The following is a 20,520-nucleotide window of genomic DNA, read 5'->3' as shown; positions in this document are numbered from 1 at the left end:
GCTGGTCATAAGGCCACCTGCTCCTCCACCTCCTCTGCAGTGGCTAGGGAAGTTTCCAGCCAGGGCCGGACACCAGGATCAGGGAGGCATGCCACCTCCCAGAAGAGTGGGTATGCACCATGTGCGAGGAGCTCCTGATAACACATCCATCCAGGAGATAAGGGGCTGGGCCATCTCCAAGAAAGGGTGGGAAGGGGGGCCTTGCCATCCTGAGGGCAAAGTGGAGGGGATGGGGTCTAAACATCCTTAGGGCACAGCCAGCTCAGAGTCACCCCTGCCTCCTCTCCTACATCCAGTTAGTACATGGCCTTCTACATTAGTGGCCTTGCTAAGTGGAAGATCAGTTCTGGTTTCTCCCTCCACTGGCTTTCCCCCATAACCAGACTGTCATCCAAATTCCTAACCCCAGCCTAAAAGACCCTCTAGGACCTGCCCTGGTAGCTTCCCCCACCCTCATCCCACTCGAAACACACTCACCTCCTTGCTGTTCCTACAACAGGACAAGAATGTGTATGCCTCAGGGCTTTGCACTTCTTGTTCCTTGTGCTCAGAACTCTCTGATCATCACCTGGCCACCTCCGTCTCATCAGCCAAGACCCCCTCAGAGGTCACTCCTCAGAGGGGCCTCCCCTGGCCACCTCGCCCAAGCAGCTAGTTCCCTGATGCTCCCCACTGCATGGCCCAGCAGTGCCTGATGGTACCTAATTTATGTTTTAGCTTGTGGGTTTCCTGTCCATTGCCCCATGGACTGGCAGCTCCAGGAGAGCAGGAGCACACCTGAATCCCCAGGCCCAGTACCTGTGGGATGCTCTACTTCCAGCAAGAGTGAGCAGGGGAGCTCCACATCAGGGCCCGAGCTGCCTCCTCCTCTACCTCAGGAGGGGCCAGGCTTATCCCAGCCCAGGGACCACTGAGTGAGACCAGGTGGGGATCTCAAGGCAGGAAGACTCAGGCTGGGCTGGAGAAGCAACTCGGAGCTGGGAGGTCAGAAGGCACCGATGTCCCGGGGTCCGCTGAAGTCATGGGGAGGCCCGCATTGACCAGGCCCGCCACCCCTGCCCCACACTCTGGCCTTAGGGACACCCGCATCTCAGCCTGGGGTGGGCTGTAGGACTTTGCCCATGTCCCCTCCAGACCTGATCCTGGAGGACATGAGCTTCTGATTCTGCTGCCCAGGTCCTTTGCGCCCCCACCCCCTCTCCAGGCCTCCCTGGATCAGTGCTTGCCGCCCCCACCCCAGCTTAACTACAGCCCAGTTAGGCCCAGTTCCCTCCCGGTTCCCCATCACTCAGGTGCTACTCTCAGCAGAGGCCAGGGCGTCTGCCAGGGCACCCTCAGCCCAGGGAGCCCACCCCAGCCCAAGCCCTCTGGTACGAGCTCCCAAACAGGCTCAGCTGAGAAGTGCCCAACTCCACCCACCCTTGAGCCAGAACTCTCCTGGGGAGGAAGCCCCAGGGCGCCCAGCGAGCGGCGCGGACCCACCTGCACTCCGCAGCCGCCCTCCGAGAGCAGCCACTGCAGGCAGGCGAGGTGGCCGGTGGCAGCAGCGTCGTGGGCCGGCGTGGCACCGTTGCGCGCGCGGGCCGTGGCGGGCAGGGCGGCCTCCTCCACCAGGAAGCGCAGACAGTGCAGCTTGCCGGCGCGGGCCGCGTGGTGCACCGGCAGCGCGTCCAGCGGGTCGCGCAGCGAGGGCCCCAGCAGGCCGGCGGCGTGCAGGGACTTCAGCACGTCCAGCTCGCCCAGCCGCGCCGCCTGCAGCGCCTGTTCCAGGGCCATGGTGCCGCCCGCGGCGCCGCGACCCGCGCTCAGCGCGTTCCCCGGGGCGCCATGCGCCTGTCCTCGGGCGCCGGGAGAGCCGGCCGCGCGGCCGTTGGGGCCCTGGGAGTCTGGGAGACGGAGCGGCTGTCGGCCCGGCCTCCGCTCCGCGCCGCCTCGTCCGCTCCGCTCCGCCTCCGCGGTGCTCTGGACCCGCGGGCCCCGCGGGCGCCCGGCTTTAGCCTCGGGCCCGCCCCCCGCCCCGCCTCCGCCCCGCCCCGCCCGCCCGCCGCCCGGCAGGCTGCATGGCCTCGCTGTTGGCAGGACTCAGGCGACAGGGGCAAGTGCGCCCAGGGACTTCTCTCCTAATTTACCTCACGTGAAAATGGAGAGCCTGGAGGGGGCCAAACTGGATTCGAATTCGAGAGCCGTCCAGGCACTGGAGAGTCTAGCCCCCAGACAAATTCCTTCGTCAACCCAGTGCCCACTACCTGCTGTTCCAGGCGCTGGGGCCACAAGCCAGCAAACAATTATCGCAATTCCAGAGACTGGCAAGCGTCATCAGAACAGGAAAACGGGGTGATAGTGAGTGAGTTGCAGGGGCTATTGGGCGGTCGGGGGAAGGTCCATCTGAGGGGGTGCTGGGTTTTCAGTGGTAAGAAGGGGCGTTCCAGGCAGAGAAGACCGCAAGGGCAAAGGCCCTGCGGTGAGAACAGGCCTAACAAGTTCCTGAGGGACTCTGGGCCTATGCCCCAGTAGGTGCAAGAGGTGCTGGGCCCTCAGCCCTCCTGAGTCCCTCCAGACCCCAAGAACTGCCCTCAGAGCCTCTCAGAGGGAGGCAGGGAGAGGAGGAAAGGAGAGGAGTGCCTGCTATGCTCGGGTTTCTGGATCTGAAGGCCGTGGGCTCAGAGAGCACCCAGAGCTGCTCTCTGGGGTGGGAGGAGTCAACCATGAGCTTGAGGGTCTAGGGCTGCCAAATCAAGAGAAGAGGAAGAGCTGGGGGCTGTGGGGAGACATGCCAGAGCAGGCCCCCAGAGAGCAGGGCCAGGACCCCTCCTGGAGGGTGCAGGAAGACCCCCGGCCAAGAGAGCACGTGTGTGCCAAACCACCCCGCTTGCATGGCCGGAAGCTCTTCACAGGCTCTGGAGGGAGGCACAGCCGGCTGGACACGAGGAAGAGCTGCCAGAAAGTGGGGGCTGCGTATCTGTGGGAGCACAATCAGCACATCCGGTAGCCTTGAAACATCCTGTGCCTTTCCTTTCCCACCCTTTACCCCCACCTCCACTTCCCCACTAGAGCCCCGTGAGGGCCCCGCCCTGGGCTGTTTCACCCAGCCCTAGCTGGCTGGCACAGGGCGGCCCTGAAAATGCTATAGAATGAAGCTGCTTCCAAGAACAATGGGAGTCCTAGTGCGAGACTCTGGTGCTGCCACAGATACCATTCCCTGGGACCGCCACCTAGTGGTGTCATGCACGATGGCCTCCTGCACTCCAAGACCCCTTGGTAAACCCAGAGCCGCTGTGCCTGTGTGGCCAGGTGGGTTTCCAGGGACTGCCACTCGGCTGGCCTGGCCTCGCTCTCTCCCCCATGGGACCTACGGCTGCTGGGATCTGGGACCCCTCCCAGCAGATTTTGGACAAGGGGAGGGATGAGTCTTATCCTGGCAGCCTCCTTGCTTTGGCTGGCTATCGCTGCCCACTGGAGCCACTCTCCTCTAGCCCACCCAGAGGCAGGTGCACCCTGAGGCCTGTGAGTTGCAGCAGTGCTGCAGGGACAAAGAGCTAAAATGGCTTGTCTTGGGCATCCCTCTCCTGTGCCTCCTCCAAGACTAAAAATTTCTGCAATTCATGACCTTCACTCCCAGTGTGGTTCCCTAGCCATGGACACCCTCATCTATCATACGGTTTTGTCATTTTTTGGGTCAGGTCAGGGTGATGTGCTGCTGATAGGGACGTCTCTGGAAAAGTCACGTGTGAGCACCCATCTTTGTTGACCATCTTCTCAGACTCCTTTCAGGACCTCCTCAGAGTCAGGCTGGGATCCAGGTCTTCACTGTTCTCTCTGGGCTCCACTGGTCTACCCCCTCCTCCACATCAGCCCTGGAGGGCCCACTCCAGCAAGAACACATTAATGGAAGCCCCACCACTTACCAGGCACTATGCCAAGTTTCACCCACATATTTAATCCCCACAGTGATGCCATGAGAGAGGTACAACCACTATCCCCATTTTACAGCTGGGGAAACTGAGACAGGGGGAGGTTTTTGTTAGTTTGTTTGTGTTTTTTAACATACTTTGCCTGAAGTGACACAAATGGGAAGGAGCAAAGCTCACTCTGCTGCCCGCCCACCCCAGTTATGTGGAAAACACCTATTCAGACCTCTCTTCCCACCCAAGGGCAGAAACCAGGGGTAGAGTGTGTCCCTGTTGTACCCTAGGTGACCCCAGCTTCCCTAAAGCCTGCACCCCAACACCCTGTTTGCTCAGTTGTCTTACCTAAGTTACCATAGTTATAAGTGACTCCTTCCTCCAGGTAACCAGCAAAACCCCCAGAATCCTTCACTTGAAGGGAATGGTGGGTTACCCGGTCAAAGTCCTTCACAGTGAAGGGAGAAAGGAGGAGAGACTTTTAAAATCTGGGGTAACTGGCACTGAAAAGAAAGTTTTCTCCCCTGCCCTCCAGTCTTCAAATGATGGTCCACAGGCATGGAGGGGGATGTTCTAGGAGGAACCTTCCTCCTCAGTCCCTTTCCCCAGAGGCTAGTGTTGGGGCCTCTCAGCATGGATGCAGATGTTGGTGCAGGGTGGGCTCGTGGGCAGAGCTGAGCAAGCCAGTGTGTGTGGCGGGGAATGGGGTGGGGGGCATGTGGGGCATCAGTGAGTGATCCAAAAAGTCCTTTTCTGAGCCCTTAAAGAATAATTAACTACCTTGGAGGGGCTGGCCTACAGGTACCCTGGGCTCAACGATGCGAAAGGGACAGAGGCTCAAGCATCCTCAGGCCCTACCCGGCCAAGTGTGTTGAATAGTTTATTCTCATAATTAGGACTGTTTTGGGGGTTAACGGAGGTGAGGGCCGAAAGTCGCTTGACATACACTACGTGCTCCATAAATGGCCAGACAGGCACGGGTGGCCCGAGCTCCCCCTCCCCCAGGCTACTCCGGGCCCCTTCCTGATGGGCACGCTGGTTTTATCAGGCCCTGCTGGGGCGCAGAAGTTTGGGCGGCGGGGAGGGGGCCGGTCCAGCACCCTGGACAGCGCCTTTGGGCTCCGCCCCACAGTTTCTCCTCCGGGCCTGGCTGGGTGGGTCCAGCCCGCCATCCGCCCGTGGTTTGGTCCGGCAGTCCGCAGCGGGGTCCGCCAGGCTGGCCGTTGCCCCACCAGCCGGTTGGCGGAGGGCAGCCCCGAGCAGATGGGCGGGGGACGCCCAGCCAGTTTGGTGCAGCAACGGCCACGCGGCGTGGAGGCGGGCCCGGCGGGCCACTGGGGCCGAGGCGGGCAGCGCAGAGCCTGCACCCAGGACCGCACCGCTCCGCCCGTCACGTGAGCTCCGACTGTCCCGTGGGAGGGAACCCGGAGCTGGAGCCAGTTGAAACGAAAATTGGCTCTGAGGGCTCCTGGGTTGCGTCGTTTTCTCTGGGCCTCAGTTTCCCCCTTCAAAATCGAGGAGGAGGGAACAAGATAATCTCTAACTCGGTGAACCGCCCGAGGATTCTATGAAGTCCTCAGAGCCCTGGGCAGGCGTCCAGCGACGGGGGCCCCAGTCCTGCCCCGGCCAGTTCCCAGCGGCTGGGGCCCGAGCAAGTTGAGACCTCTCTCCGGGACTCGGTTTCCCCTTCCAGCTCGGCCCTTCAGTCCGCAGAGCAACTAGTGGGGCGAGTCCCTCCCCCTCGTAGAAACCCGCATGGGAGCTCCCTGAGGCCGGACCCTGGGAGTCCCGCCGCCGCTGGGTCCCCTGCCGGATCCTAAGGCGGGGCTCAGAGGAGGCCCTGAGCCCGAATGAATGAAGAAGGGCGGCGCTGGACAAGGAGGGACTGCAGCCTGAGCGAGGCGAGGCGTGGCTCCACCCGCGCCCCTCCTGCCCGCGTTATCAGGGCAGTAATGGCTTCGATGGCGCCCCCACACACCCCTGCATATGCGACGCCGCCGCACATGGGACGCGAAGGCCTGGAGCCGGATCCCGGGGGCTCCGCAGGTCCCCCTCCTGCCCCCACCCCGCGGAGGAACAAAGGCGGGAGGTGGAGCCCGAAGGCGGCCCGACTCCGCGGGGCGGGACCGGCGGGGTGGACGACGCCGCGTCCTTAAAGCCGGGCTGCGGGGGTGGCGCGCACTCCTCTGGCGCCTGCTGGGACAGCGCGCTGGACCAGTTTTCCGGCCTCGGTCTCCGCTCCGCGTCGGAGCGGACGCAGGTCTGCCACGCGCTGGGCCCCCAAGAGGCACCGCTTTCGCACCGAGCATGGGGCTGCCTCGGAGGACCGGGGACCGAGCGGAGCTGCGCAAGGTAGGAGCCGGGGACTGGGGACTGGGGGCGGAGCAGCCGGGGCGGGGGCTTAGACTGCGACCCGCGTAACCGCAGCCTCCGCGCCCGCCGGCAGAGCCTGAAGCCGCTGCTGGAGAAGCGCCGCCGCGCGCGCATCAATGAGAGCCTGAGGCAGCTCAAGGGGCTCATCCTGCCGCTGCTCGGCAGGGAGGTGAGTGCTGGGGCGTTCAGGGCCGGAGGTGAGGGGTCTGGGCGCGGAGCGAGGAAGGAGGGTGGGCCGAGGTGCCCCTGCCCCAGGAACCGACGAGAGGGCTCCACGCGGACCACAAGGCCGAGACCAGGTGGGGCTGGCCCGGAGGCACCAGCTCCTGGCAAGAGCGCGGTGCTCACGGGAGCCTGCCGGAGCTCTGTCTTGTTTGTCCGTTTCTCTGTCTGACACTCTTCTTCGTGGCCGGGCGCAGAGCTCCCGCTACTCGAAACTGGAGAAGGCGGATATCCTGGAAATGACCGTGCGCTTTCTACAGGAGCTGCCTGCGTCCTCCTGTCCGGCGGCAGCGCCCAGTGAGTGACCCCGCCCCGCCCCTGCCCCTGCCCCAGCCCTGCCCCGCCCCTGGCGCCCCGCACCCCACTCCGCGCCTCACGCTCCTCTCCGTCCGCAGCGCCCTCCGACAGCTACCGTGAGGGCTACCGCGCCTGCCTGGCGCGCCTGGCCCGCATGCTGCCCGCCTGCCGCGTCCTGGAGCCCGCCGTGAGCGCTCGCTTGCTGGAGCACCTGTGGTGGAGGGCAGCCAGTGCCACCCCCGACGGCAGGCGCGCTGGGGACTCCTGCGGCCCGCCCTCGCCCTCCTCGCCGCCCGCGCCTGCACTCTCGCCGCCTGCACCTCCCCCGAGCCCAGGCCTCTGGCGGCCCTGGTAGTCCCCTGGCGGGTCCAGGAACCCTGCTGACTGTGAGGGATCTGGAGGGCTGGGCAGACTGAGAAAGCTCTTGGTGGCAGCTGCTGTTCCCATCACCAGGGACCAGCCCAGCACCCACAACCGGCCGGAACCCGGATGTTTGCGATCTGTGTGGCAGACTTAAGGTCATGGGGACTCAGCTGGAGGAAATAAGGGGAGAATTTCAGTTTCACCCCCAACTTGGGGGTGTCTTGGCTGGAAGAGAAGGGGCAGTTGGCTGCTGGGGGAAGAAGCCCCCCACCCCAGCTAGTGGAAGTGGCTCTAGAGCTGGGCCAGCCACAGCTGCCTGAGCAGCTGACACACCTGCCCCAGCGCTGGCACCAGACCAAGGGCTGGGCCAGGAGCTCACCTGAGCCAGGTGCAGCCATCTGCTCTGACTGGTCACTGCCCTTCCAGCCCTGCTTGGGCCTGCCTCCTCGCCAGCTCAGCTCGGGAACCTCTGGGCACACAGCAGCAATGACCTGAGGGCTCTACAGGCTGGGGAGTCATCACCTCCACTCCTGGGCTCTCCTGCCCAAAGCTTCCAATTATAGGGACAGGATGCAGCTAGGATTCTGTGTTGCTGGACGTGAGGGCTTCGTTAGGTGGTCTTGGGAAGGATTTATTTCCCGAAGCATTAAGTTAACATCTATGTACCACACACTGGGCCAGGTGGTCTTGGGGTGGGAGGAAGGGGTGAGACAAGGGGTGAGGGTGCCCTGTGGCCTGTCCCTTTGGAGGGCCTGAGCCGAGCATAGAGCGGGTGCCAATGTGAGGTGAACAGGGCCCATGTCCCAGAGCAGCAGAAATTCAAGGCATGATGGCAGGTTAAGGAGCAGGAAACGTCTTTCCTCGTTTTCTCCTGCAAACTGCTCTCTCCTCCTCGTCAGGACAGGTTACCGGAAGCAACTTTTTGTTAAGACTTTTGTTTCTTCCCCATGGAAGACAGGACAGCCTGCCAAGACTCAGAGAGGGGCTTGCGGATCCCAGTAGTGGGTGCCCAAGAGAAGGTAGGAGCATCTGCAGCCCACTGTCCGTCGTGTTCCCGCCATTTCATGGGGATTTGCTGAGCATTCACAGGAGTTAGGAGCCCTCCCCCCAGTCTCCAGTGAAATAGCCTGTTCGAGGGACCAGGGCACTATGGGCAAGAAAATAGAGGTGATGTGGGGGAGGGGGTCACTAAATCAGACAGTGCCACATAAACACATGAGGACCTAGGCACTGATTTGGGTGGCAGGATGTGGGGAAGCTGTGGGCACTATTGAAGAAGTTAGTGTTAAGACAACAAGGTAAGCCCCCAGCAACGTGTGCTGTCTTACCACCTCTCTCCAGGCCCAACAGCTGGACTATAAACTCTTGGAGGGCAGGGCTGGGGCCGGGTGCCCCTCTCTGTCCCCAAGGACTTCGGCACAGGTGGTGCTCAATAAACACCAGGAGCTGATGAACGGTGACGTGACTGGACCACGCTGTACTGAACCCTGGGCAGCCTGGCTTGTGCCTCAACTCCCACCCCATCCTATTATCACTTTGAATATCTGCTCCACCAGAGCCTGTGTCCCTGAGGACAAATGTGGGGGAGGGTGTGGAGAGCAGGGAGAGCAAGCCTGCTTTCCTGAGCTGCCAGGAGCAGGTGGAGAAGGTAACAGGGAACCCACGCCCGTCCCATGAGTTCAAGTCTCCTCCTTGGGTCAAGGACTCCACGTTGGGCACACACTGGGCAGGCTCTGCGTCCCTGTAAACAAAAACTTTCAATACAGGTTTAAACTCCATAAGAACTGACCAACCGGAGGCCTCTCTCCTCCTTTCAGCCATATCTGTCACTTCTTGCTTCTAAGCCTCACCTAGGTCCCCAGCTCTGTGACTCTTGCTGACCTGACCCCAATCAAGCTGTAATACAGGCAGTCAGGGAGTGGGGAGTGTAGACAGGCCAGTGACTCACAGGGTCAGGCGTTCTGGGGAACCTGAGCCAGGCAGCCAGCCCGGCTTTGGCAGGGAGCTAAGGCATGCCCAGGCGGGTGAGGTTCTGGGCCCTAGGTGAGAAGCCAGTTTCCCAGCAGGGATGTGCAAGCTGCCTAGAAGGTCTCAGCTGGTACCCTGAGCTGGGCTTGTGAAATAGGGACTCCAATAGCCTCCTCCATAAGGCACCTGCAGGCGCTTCCTCCTGGCAGCTCCCCAGGTATTCCCAGGGCCCTGTCTCATGGCTGAAGGGGAGCACAGGGCAGTGTGGGCTTTTTCTGTGTGGGAGGGAGGCTGCGTCACCCAGAGAGGCATTTCATGATCTTTAATGAGGCTCACCTTGTGCCCAGTGCCTCTTGCAATGTCGTCTCTGCTGTGGTCCCATGACTGAATATAACTCTGTCTGGTTGTCACACTTGGTTGGAGAAATGGCTCCCGTGTCCCTCATAAACCAGTGGGTGAAATGATCCAATGACCCACAGACAACCAGAGCGTGAGCTGTCTGGGAGACTCAGGCTGGGGCCAGGCCCCACCTGTCCCCCAGCACCGGTTAATTTGGAGAGGTTAAACCTCGTTTCCATGAGTGAGGATAAAGAGCAGGTTGCCAAGGAGGCCTCCTTTAACAAACATTTACAGATTACTCTGCTCTGCCTGAAGCCCAGACTCTGCAGATGAGTCTCCCCCTGGTTTATCTGAATCGGAATGAACAAGCCTGTGGAGAACCTCTGGAAAAATCTGCGGCTCTGCAGAACCCTCTGGACAGTCTTTGTGATGACCATTCTGGAGGCAGTGGAGGGATAGAGGGGGCCTTCCCCATTATGTGCAGTCACCTCCTACTCAAAACATCAATATGAGGCCATATTGACTTTTAAAAAACACTCCAGGTTGCTATAGGTGTTCCAAAGAAGAATTAACCCAGCCAGTGGTGTTATTTCCCTTGGTTTTACTTCTTGCCTGGCCCCTTACTAGTGTGGCCATGTCTCTGGAGTGCAGAATGTATGAATGCCTGAGTGTGCGTGTGTATCCTTGCACAGCCGGGTGGCAGACCTGCAGAGAGCTGCCTGGGAACGCGATGTGGGGGAGAAGGCAGCCACCCACCAAGGGTTCCCAGTGAGCAACTAGTTTCACTCTGGGCTTTGAGAGGCCCTGGCAAAGCCCCAGGCGCTTAAAGCAGCTATAATAAAGCTTTGGATGGTTTCAGGAGCGTGAGAAAGGCACTAGAGGGCATGCCCCACGTGGGCATGTGGTGTCTTATCACTTGAGATCCGTTGGGGGGCAGTAGGGAGCACAGGCTGGGTGGCTGGGCCCAGGACCCTGCTCTGTAAGGGAGAGTTGGCTGGCTTGGGGGAGAAGGGAGAGTCCAAGCTGAATATGTGTGCACTGCTGGTTCTGTTGTGGAGGGTGGGCCTTGATATATTTAGAACCTCAGAGAAGGGGCCAGCCCAGTGGCGTAGTGGTTAAGTTCGGCATACTCCACTTTAGCGGCCCAGGTTCCTGGGGTTCGGATCCCGGGTGCGAACTTACACCACTCGTGGGCCATGCTGTGGCAGTGACCCACATATAAAATAGAGGAATGTTGGCACAGATGTTAGCTCAGGGCTAATCTTCCTCAAGTAAAAAAAAAAAATCTTAGGGAGCACAGAACCAAGTTCTTAAAGAACAAAGAACCATTCGCGACCTCAGAAATCAGAGGCAGACCCAGGTTTTGTGGACTACGTTTTGAGGCCCTCTGTAAGAAAACTAATATAAAATTATGAGTATAGACTTAGTATGAAAATGAACATTAATTTAGAATGAAAAATAAGTCACATCAGACTAGTGGTGCTTGCAGATTGATGTCCCATCCTTTTGGTTTCTCTTTAAGCAATTTGCCAGACACACTTCCACAGAAATGCTTCCTGGTGACAACACTGGCCTCCCCTGCTCCTAGAACCTTCTACTACTCTATGTCCTCGCTCGTGAGCAGATCCAAGCTTAAGCCTCACCAGCCTCTGCCCAGAACGGACTGTGGATCTGCTCGAATGACAAGAAGATAAATGCCTTCCATGCGCTTCATCCACTCATTATGGGCTATATAGTACAAGATATCTATATTTACACAAACATTTACAGCATTTACAGCAATTTTTTTTCCTTCATACGTATCTGGGAAGCTTGTGAAATGCAGATTTCCAGGTTCCACCTCCAGGGGTTTGTCTGAGTCAGTAGCCTGATGCCACACACCTGAAACCAGGCTAATCTGCTCTAGCAAAGACACCACATCTGAGAACGGAGGGGCCAGGGGCTGGGGGACGGGGAATGGGAAGTTATTGCTTAACAGGGACAGAGTTCCAGTTTTGCAAGATGAAAAGAGTTCTGGAGGTGGATGGTGGGGATGGTTGCACAACAATGTGAATGTACTTAACGCAACTGAACTGCACACTGAAAAATGGTTAAGATGGTAAATTTTGTGTGTATTTTACCACCAAAAAAGTAAATAAGTAAAAAGATGCCACATCTGCACTTAGGGCTCCTCCTCAATCGAGTTGGCAGTAGGTTGTCCTCCAAGATCCATCTGGTTTTTACCAGAACTAGATTGGTCAATTAAATGAAACTATGATGCATCTTTTAGGTCTTTTAAGAGTGGCATTAATTTTTGTCATTCTGGGAATCTAGAGTGTTTTGATTCACTTTCTTGGTTGGGGGCAGTTTAGAGGTTTGCACTTTTTTAAAAACAATTTGTTTGGGCCGGCCCCGTGGCTTAGCGGTTAAGTGCTCGTGCTCTGCTACTGGCAGCCCGGGTTCGGATCCCGGGCACGCACCGACGTACTGCTTCTCCGGCCATGCTGAGGCCGCGTCCCACATACAGCAACTAGAAGGATGTGCAAGTATGATATACAACTATCTACTGGGTCTTTGGGGCAAAAAAATGGAGGAGGATTGGCAATAGATGTTAGCTCAGAGCCGGTCTTCCTCAGCAAAAAAAAAAAGAGGAGGATTAGCATGGATGTTAGCTCAGGGCTAATCTTCCTTACAAAAAAACAACAACAACAATTTGTTAGCACCCTAACGATAACTTTAGCATCTTATTAACATATATACTGTTAATTTGATAGATGCAAATTATCCTTCCCTTCCAAAATTAACACTCTATTTAAAAAAGTGATATACAACGATAGACATGCATGATAGAGTCCACTTCTAAACAAAGCATGACATGGGAAAGTATTAAATTAAGAGACATATATTTTCCCACTATGCTTTCATTCATTTTCCTTGCATCTGTTTTTTAATCTACCTTTGTTTTTTCTTTAATTCCAGTTTAAAAACATATTCTACTGAGTTCTTCATTTTCCCAACCTCATTAACACAATTTTGTCATGTTTAGCTCAGGTACGGAAAGCCAGAAGATTCTGTAATGTGAATGCAGAACAAACTAAAGTGAAAAACTCTCACATGTTCACACCACTCTATATTTTTTAATCCACATGTTGTAAGATTGTTTTCCTGCAGATCAGATGCAATTATCTGAACTCCAGGAAATTGCTGATTTAGAGGTTTACACTTGACCTTCCCCACTATGATAGCTCTCACCCCCCAGGCCACAGAATTAATGTGGGCGCTGTGCCATATATCAAATCTCTATATTCCAATTATACTTTTGGGAACCAGAGAAATGACCATAGTGTCCATACACTCAGTGGATCCATTGTGAGCAAGAGAGGACTAGGACTGCGTTTATTACCTGACCTCTACCATGTCTCCACTCTAAGAGGGACATGTGAGGATACTTTGGATCCCCAAGGAGCAATGTGAACTCGGACCCTATGTCCAATGGTCCTGGAAATGTTTGCACCTTCCACCTCTCCTAGGGTGCAGTTACCCAAATAACTGTATAGGTTATTTGGTTCCTTCGAGGAAGGATAAGGTTCCTTCCAGGGAGGCCAGGAGGAATCATTACTATACACATTTGCTTCTGGTTGCAAGGTCCTGGGGACCCAGCCTTCCTTCAGTCACTGGATTCCGGATCCAAAACTTGTCTCAGGTATGTAGGGCGGGCAAGGGATCATTACTTTTTACTGGGGCCACTGCTGCAAATCTCTGGCGATTCATCCTTTGTTTCTTTATATTGTGCAGACTGAGCAGTGCCTTATTGGCCGCCCATATATTTTGCCTCTCAGGACTCTCCTAGCCACCTCCACAGCTCTCTATGGGTCAGGCCTCCCGGCTCCCACCCTGTCTTTGACTCTTCTTACAATAATTCTGATCTCCTGGCTTCTGACAGTTACGGGCTGCCACCAGGCCTCTGCAGTTTTGGAGTTCATCATCCTGGGATGACAGTGATCCTGGTCCTGTAATGGCATCTCCTACTGTCAGCCACCACTCTGCTTCTTAGTGATGCTGGTACACCTTCACCGTGCCTCCCTTTCTAATTTGGTAAATGGTGTATCCTTCAGGTCTCCCGAGAAACCTACTCATCTGGGGGTTTTCCAGCCTTATATAGCATGTCCATTGTAGCACAGACCTTCTCTGAGCCTTCTGAGCACAGCTGGTGTCACTTAGCGTGGGCCATCATCTCGTCTGTGCTGCTAGGAGCCATCTTAGCAGGGTGATTGCACCATCTCAACACTGGGGTGATAAATCCAGTATCCTGGGACGGTGCTAGAGGTTGGAAGGTGGACCCTCTGGTAGTGGGGGGAGGGTTGGAAGGGGAGTGAAGCGGTGCTGGCAATGTTCTGTTTTTTAATTTGGGAGCTAGTTACATGTGTTTGCTCATTTTATGTAAATTTGTCAAAAGTACACCTAAAATGGGGCCAGCCCAGTGGTGTAGCGGTTAAGTGCGTTTGCTCTGCTTCACTGGCCCAAGGGTTCGCAGGTTCGGATCCCGGGCGCACTGACACACCGCTTATCAAGCCATGGTGTGGCGGCGTCTCATATAAAGTGGAGGAAGATGGGCACAGATGTTAGCCCAGGGCCAGTCTTCCTCAGCAAAAAGAGGGAGACTGGCATCAGATGTTAGCTCAGGGCTGATCTTCCTCATATACAAAAAAAAGACAGCAGCCAGTCTAAAGTTGCATTTAAAAAAAAATACACCTAAAATATGTGCACATTTCTGTATGCGTGTTATACTTTGATACAAAGTTTTAAAAAACAAGACTAGTTTTGTAGTTTTGCTGTGTGTTTTTCTCCAGTGTTTTCTCCAGCTGCGTGGTTGCAGGCACGGAATAGGGGCCAAGTGGGATTTAACTAGGGCTGAGGTTTCATCAAGTGAGAAGTGCAAAGAAGCAACAGAGGGACAAGAGAGCTGAGGGTGCATGCACAGGAGTGCTTAGAATGACTGACGGTGGAATTGGAGCGGGTAGGAAGGGAAGAGAGAACACGCGGGATTGGAGGCGAGGGGACGATGGCTGGGCTGCTGGAGTGAAGGTTTGGTGGAGCTGAAGGAGGACTGGGGCTGGACAATCGGGAGTTGAGGAGGAAGGTGGTGGTGGTAGTCAGGGAGGACAACGTTTGAGACTGTGATTTTGGAGAGGTTGCAGTTACTGGTGATGATAAGGTCAAGGTGAGATCATGAGAATGCACAGCCGGCAGGGTGAGAGGTCAAGATTATCGGAGGAGCAGTGGTCAAGGAGAGAAGCTGAGTGGTAGGAGGGTCATCTACGTGGATATTGAAAGCACCATGAACTACATGGGGAGCGGCTTAGAGAAAGCGACAGGGTTCTTCTGGAAATTCAAGGCCATGACCTCTTTATGACCAGAAGACTGCAGCAAGGAAAGGTAAGGGATGGCACATTCTGAGGACACGAGGGGCAAAGCTGGAGGTTTTTAGGGAGAGGGGTGGAAAATGATCTAGAAACATTAACAGGAGCAGAGATACCACTTTTGAGAAACTCTGGGTTAGAAATGTCAGCATTATGCTAAGTGAAATGAGTCAGAGAAAGACAAATACTGTATGATCTCACTTATATGTGGAATCTAAAAAAAATGAACTCATGGGTACAGAGAACAGATTGGTGGTTGCCAGAGACAGGAGGTGGAGGATGGGTGAGATGAGTGAAGGTGATCAAAAGGTATAAACTTTCAGTTATAAAACAAATAAGTCCTAGGGATGTAATGTTCAGCATGGTGACTATAGTTAATAATATTGTATTGTATATCTAAAGTTCCTAAGAGAGTAGATCTTAAAAGTTCTCATCACAAGAAAAAAAATTTGTAACTATGTATGGTGATGGATTTTTTTGTGTGTGTGTGAGGAAGATCAGCCTTGAGCTAAAATCAGTTGTCAATCCTCCTCTTTTTTTTTTTAAACTTTATTTACTTATTTTTCCCCCCAAAGCCCCAGTAGATAGTTGTACGTCATATTTGCACATCCTTCTAGTTGCTGTATGTGGGATGCGGCCTCAGCATGGCGGAAGACGCAGTGCGTCGGTGCGCACCCAGGATCCGAACCCAGGCCGCCAGCATCAGAGTGCACGCACTTAACCGCTAAGCCACAGGGCAGGCCCAGTCCTCCTCTTTTTTGCCAAGGAAGATTGGCCCTGGGCTAACATCCATGCCCATCTTCCTCTACTTTACATGGGACGCCCCACGGCATGGCTTGACAAGCGGTGCGCTGGTGTGCCCGCCGGCGCTCCTGGGATCCAAACCTGTGAACCCTCAGGCCACCAAAGCAGAGCGCATGAGCTTAACAGCTACGCCACTGAGCCAGTCCCGGTGATGGATGTTAACTGGACTTATGGCAGTGATCATTTCCCGATATATACAAAGATCGAATCATTATGTGGTACACCTGAAACTAATATAATGTTATATGTCAATTATATCTCAATTAAAAAAATACAAAAAAAGAGAAAGAATCCTTATATTCATACAATGGAATACTACATAGCAACATAGATGAACAGATTACTGCTACATGCAATAATTCCAGCTACAGGCCTACTGATGTTGTCAATAGTGATTACCTTTACAGAGGAGGGGTGCCCATGCCTGGGAGACGGCAGGAGGGAGACTTCTGGGGTGTTATTGTTGTCTTTCTTGATCTGGGGGCTGGTTTTAATGGTATTCATTTAATGGTATTCACTTTATGATAATTAATTGAGCTGTGCAATTATGATTCGTGCATTTTTCTGCAGGTATGCTTTACTTATAAGTATCTAGATGGTTCCTGTCCTGTGTCGTATCATAGGTAATGATAGTGCCTAGCATAGAGCCTGGTACATATAAGATGCTCAATAAGTATTTGCTGAGTGCACAAGAAAAATAATCATTAATTAGTTATAATGTCCACTACTATTTATTGAGCTCTTCCTATGCACCAGACACTGTTCTCAATTATTTATATGTGTTAATTCATTAAAGCTCATAAAAACCCTAGGAGGTATGTACTATTATTATCTGCATTTTGAAGATGAGAAAACTGAAGCACAGTGGGATCAAAGAACTTATCTAAGGCCACACAGCTGGGAGGTGCCTGGAGGTGGGATCACGCTGTAGGCTTCCGGATCCCTTCGTCTTAACCTCTTCACCAAATTAGTTAGCCCCCCATTACGAGTTATAACCCCCTTAAGGACAAATCCAACTTGTGTTACTGTACTGCTGAGGAAAAAAGCAGTTCTGTTCTCTGAGTCATCTGGGCATTTAGATGAGCATTTGGCGGTTTCACCCAAATCTCTCTCCAGGCAGGAGCTTGGTTAGAAAACAGTCCTTTCTCCGGGGACCGACCGAGAACAGTCACTTTTAGGCACAAACCTTGGGGCTCTAGCCTCTGTGGGTGTGGGGCCAGGAGTGGTGCCCCTATGGGGGTTCTTCACAACTCACATCGTGAGGAGCTCCATTTAAGCATCTCTAGCCAATACGGGCCCTTTGGTTCTTCAAACAGCAATTAGTTGCTGCATGAAGCCAACATCATTTTTCTCCAAGGCCCTTAAGAAACGTATAACTATACTCCAAATAATCTCACATATTACCATATGTGTGAGAAAAATAGAATTACCCCAACTCTGCGTTGCTTTTGTTGTAATCACGGGGTTTCTGGCATAAATTTGAGCAAGGGAAAGTTTATTCTGATTTTCAGCAAGATCTCAGGGGGTGGAGCCCAGGCTGGGGCCTGCAGAGTGAAGGATGGAGCGTTGGATGGAGCATTTGGGAACTCACTCAGCCCCTAGGTGGAGCCAGAGAGCTTCAGACCCAGAGACCCAGCGCCCATGGGCTGACAAGGCAAGCAGAAATCTCGTAGGGCAAAGGTGCTTTGAAGATCTCTCACTAACCCACTAACGTGCAGGCACCGGGGCATGGCTATAATTCTCATTTAAAGTTGACCTACTTAAAGTCGAAGAGATGATTTCTTTTTCGTGTGTGTGAGGAAGATCAGCCCTGAGCTAACATCCATGCCAATCCTCCTCTTTTTGCTGAGGAAGACCGGCCCTGAGCTAACATCTATTGCCAATCCTCCTCCTTTTTTTCCCCAAAGCCCCAGTAGATAATTGTATGTCATAGTTGCACATCCTTCTAGTTGCTGTATGTGGGATGCCACCTCAGCGTGGCCAGACAAGCGGTGCGTTGGTACGTGCCCGGGATCCAAACCCGGGCTGCCAGTAGCAGAGCGCGCGCACTTAACTGCTAAGCCGTGGGGCCGGCCCCCTCTGCATTTGTTTTGTTTTGTTTTTTTGTGAGGAAGATCAGTCCTGAGCTAACATCGATGCCAAGCCTCCTCTTTTTGCTGAGGATGACTGGCCCTGAGCTAACATCCGTGCTGATCTTCCTCCACTTTATGTGGGACGCCGCCACAGCATGGCCTGACAAGCAGTGTGTCTGTGCGCACCCGGATCCAACCCGGGCCGCCAGCAGTGGAGCATGCGCACTTAACCGCTATGCCACAGGGCCGGCCCCAAGAGATGATTTCTAAATGCTTCATTTGGAAACTGAATCTGTCTATTCTAAGCTCATAGGTGTTTTTCTTCTCCATATGACCCATTTGCTCTTGGTTTACCCTCTTGGATTACGGGTCCTGCTTTCAAATGGGTCGCTTATTAGTTTTAGGTTTCCTTGAAGTGGTTCATTCTGGGGTCACAGCCCCAGGGCTTGATTTTAAAGGTGTTAGGAGGTCAAAGAGTCTGTTCTCTAAGCAGCCTCCGAAGTTCGAAGTTCGCCTTGAGATGTCATCCCCTTGTGAATGGAAGGCTACACTTTCATATTTATGTTTCCTGCTGGCAACATAGGCCAGCTTGAGTGCCGCTGACTCAATTCAGTGGACAAGCGGCATAATCATGAAGCGTCTCGTATCTCTTAGGAGGAAAAACACAGGTCTTTAGTAAAACGGCTAAATATTATTAACATTAAAAGAAATAGACAAGCTATGTGAGCTTCCGGCTGCATCCTGTGCCTGGTGCCCAGGAGGACGTGGCGGCCCTGGAGAATCCTGCAGTGTCCTTCTCTTGTACGAATCTTGTACGAACTAGTTGGAGCCTTCTCCCTGGACTCCGATTAGAGTGCTCTGGCCCGTGGTGATCTGAATCTCGGCTGGTCAAACCATGCCTGCCGCCCCCGGAGCTCAGGGCAGTTTGGCTTCACGAGCTAGTTCACAACGCCTTCTAATGCTCTTTCTCCATGCTAGGCACTGCTCCAAGTGCTTTATAACATCAACTTATTAACTCCCTCCAACAACACAGTGGGGCAGATACAATCATCTTCCCCAATAAGAGAACAAAGGCACAGATGGATTAAGAGCTCATCTAAGGCCACACAGCCCGGGAGTGAGGCTCATGCAGTAGGGCTTGGTGCCCTTGCTCATAATCCTACACCCTGCTGCCTCTCTCTCTCATTGGCATCCCTCATCTGTCTGCAGCTCTTCTCCATCTCAGGCTCAGAAGTTCTCTTGACTCTGCCAGCCTATCTAGGCTCCCCAAGGGGTGGTCTTAAGTGACTCCTGGCACAGGCTTGCTGGAAGGTCCCTCAGTTTACTCGGAGGCCCTGCTCTCCCACATAAAGGAAGCAATGAGCAGTGACACTCAGTGCACTTCCCAGGGGCCCTTCTCTGGGGATCTACAGCTGGCCTTACCCTGCCTCTGCCTACCCCCTGTCCAGCGGTGAGTCAGATGGACGGTGCTCATCTATGCACCAACAGTTTTGGGGCCACATACGCTGTGTTCATTAGGCCTCTTCTCTTTCACAGCTCTGAGTCATAAATTCAAGCTTACGCAAGAATCAAAGTTTCCGTTTAAAAAATGAAATTTATTATGCTTAATGGAGTTAAATATACCGATAGTTAATATTTTAGAATGCTTGTTGCTTCTCATCCCTTATCTATTCTATATTCACCACACTATGATTACATTACTGATGGAGCAACTTGGGCACAGAGTGGATGGGTGACTTGCCCAAGGCCACGCAAAAAATAGATAGTAGATACAATATGAATGCAGGAGTTTGTGTACATATTCCACACCTGTAACCACTAAAATCACTATCTCCCTAAAAATATAAAGAAAGAAAAAAAAAGTCCATAATCCCACTTCCCAGATACACCATTCATTTTTCAAGTTGTGATGTATAACAGATACAAAAATGCATAATACAAATATATACAGTGTAAAAAATAATTATAAACCTGTACACCATCACCCAGGTCAAAAGAGGAGGCATTAATATTCCCCATTCTCCCCACCCTATGTGACAGTCCCTGATGACAATCCTATCACTCTCCTTGAGAGACACTCACTATCCTGACTTTTGTGACAATCATTTCCTTGTTTTTCTTTATAGCTTTAACACCTGTTTATGTTTTCCTAACAAATAGAGTTATTTATTTATTTATTCTTAGCAAATTTCAATTATATAATACAGTGTTATCAACTATAGTCACCATGTTATACATTAGATCCTCAGATCTTATCCATCTTATAGCTGAAAGTTTGTACCCTTTTACCAACCTCTCCCTGTTTCCCCCAACCTCCAGCCCTGGCAACCACTTTTCTACTCTCTGTTTTTATGAGTTCAACACTTTTTTTTTTCAGGATTCTACATATAACCAATACCATCATCATAGTACTTGTCTTTGTCTGTCTGGCTTATTTCACTTAGCAAAATGCCCTCCAGTTTCATCCATGTTGTTGCAAATGGCAGGATTTCCTTCTTTTTTAAGGCTGGATAATACTCCATTGTATATATATACGCACACCACATTTTCTTAATCCATTCATCCATTGATGGACACAGGTTATTTCCATACCTTGGCTATTGTGAATAATGCTGCAATGAACATGGGAGTGGAGGTATCTCTTTGAGATAATGGTTTCGTTTTCTTTGGCTATATACCCAGAAGTGGGATTGCTGGATTATATGGTAGTTCTATTTATAATTTCTTGAGGAACCTCCATATTGTTTTCCTTAGTGGCTGTACCCATTTACATTCCTACTA

At 53.3% G+C, this 20,520-nt stretch overlaps 1 protein-coding gene across 2 annotated transcripts in view; it reads right to left on the bottom strand.

Annotated features, from left to right (window-relative positions):
* Positions 1 to 1,776, bottom strand: part of ESPN (espin) — a 31,774-nt gene extending 29,998 nt beyond the window's left edge. For both annotated transcript variants that reach the window (XM_058552778.1, XM_058552779.1), the window contains exon 1: positions 1,483 to 1,776. In XM_058552778.1, the coding sequence (XP_058408761.1) occupies positions 1,483 to 1,776 (294 nt within the window). The remainder of the gene's footprint in view (positions 1 to 1,482) is intronic.
* Positions 1,777 to 20,520: the final 18,744 nt, after the last annotated feature.

This window comes from Diceros bicornis, chromosome 13 (genome assembly GCF_020826845.1).
Source record: "Diceros bicornis minor isolate mBicDic1 chromosome 13, mDicBic1.mat.cur, whole genome shotgun sequence".
Taxonomy (NCBI): domain Eukaryota; kingdom Metazoa; phylum Chordata; class Mammalia; order Perissodactyla; family Rhinocerotidae; genus Diceros; species Diceros bicornis.
The sequence above is the reverse complement of the archived record's forward strand: the minus strand, read 5'-3'. Positions and strand labels throughout refer to the sequence as shown.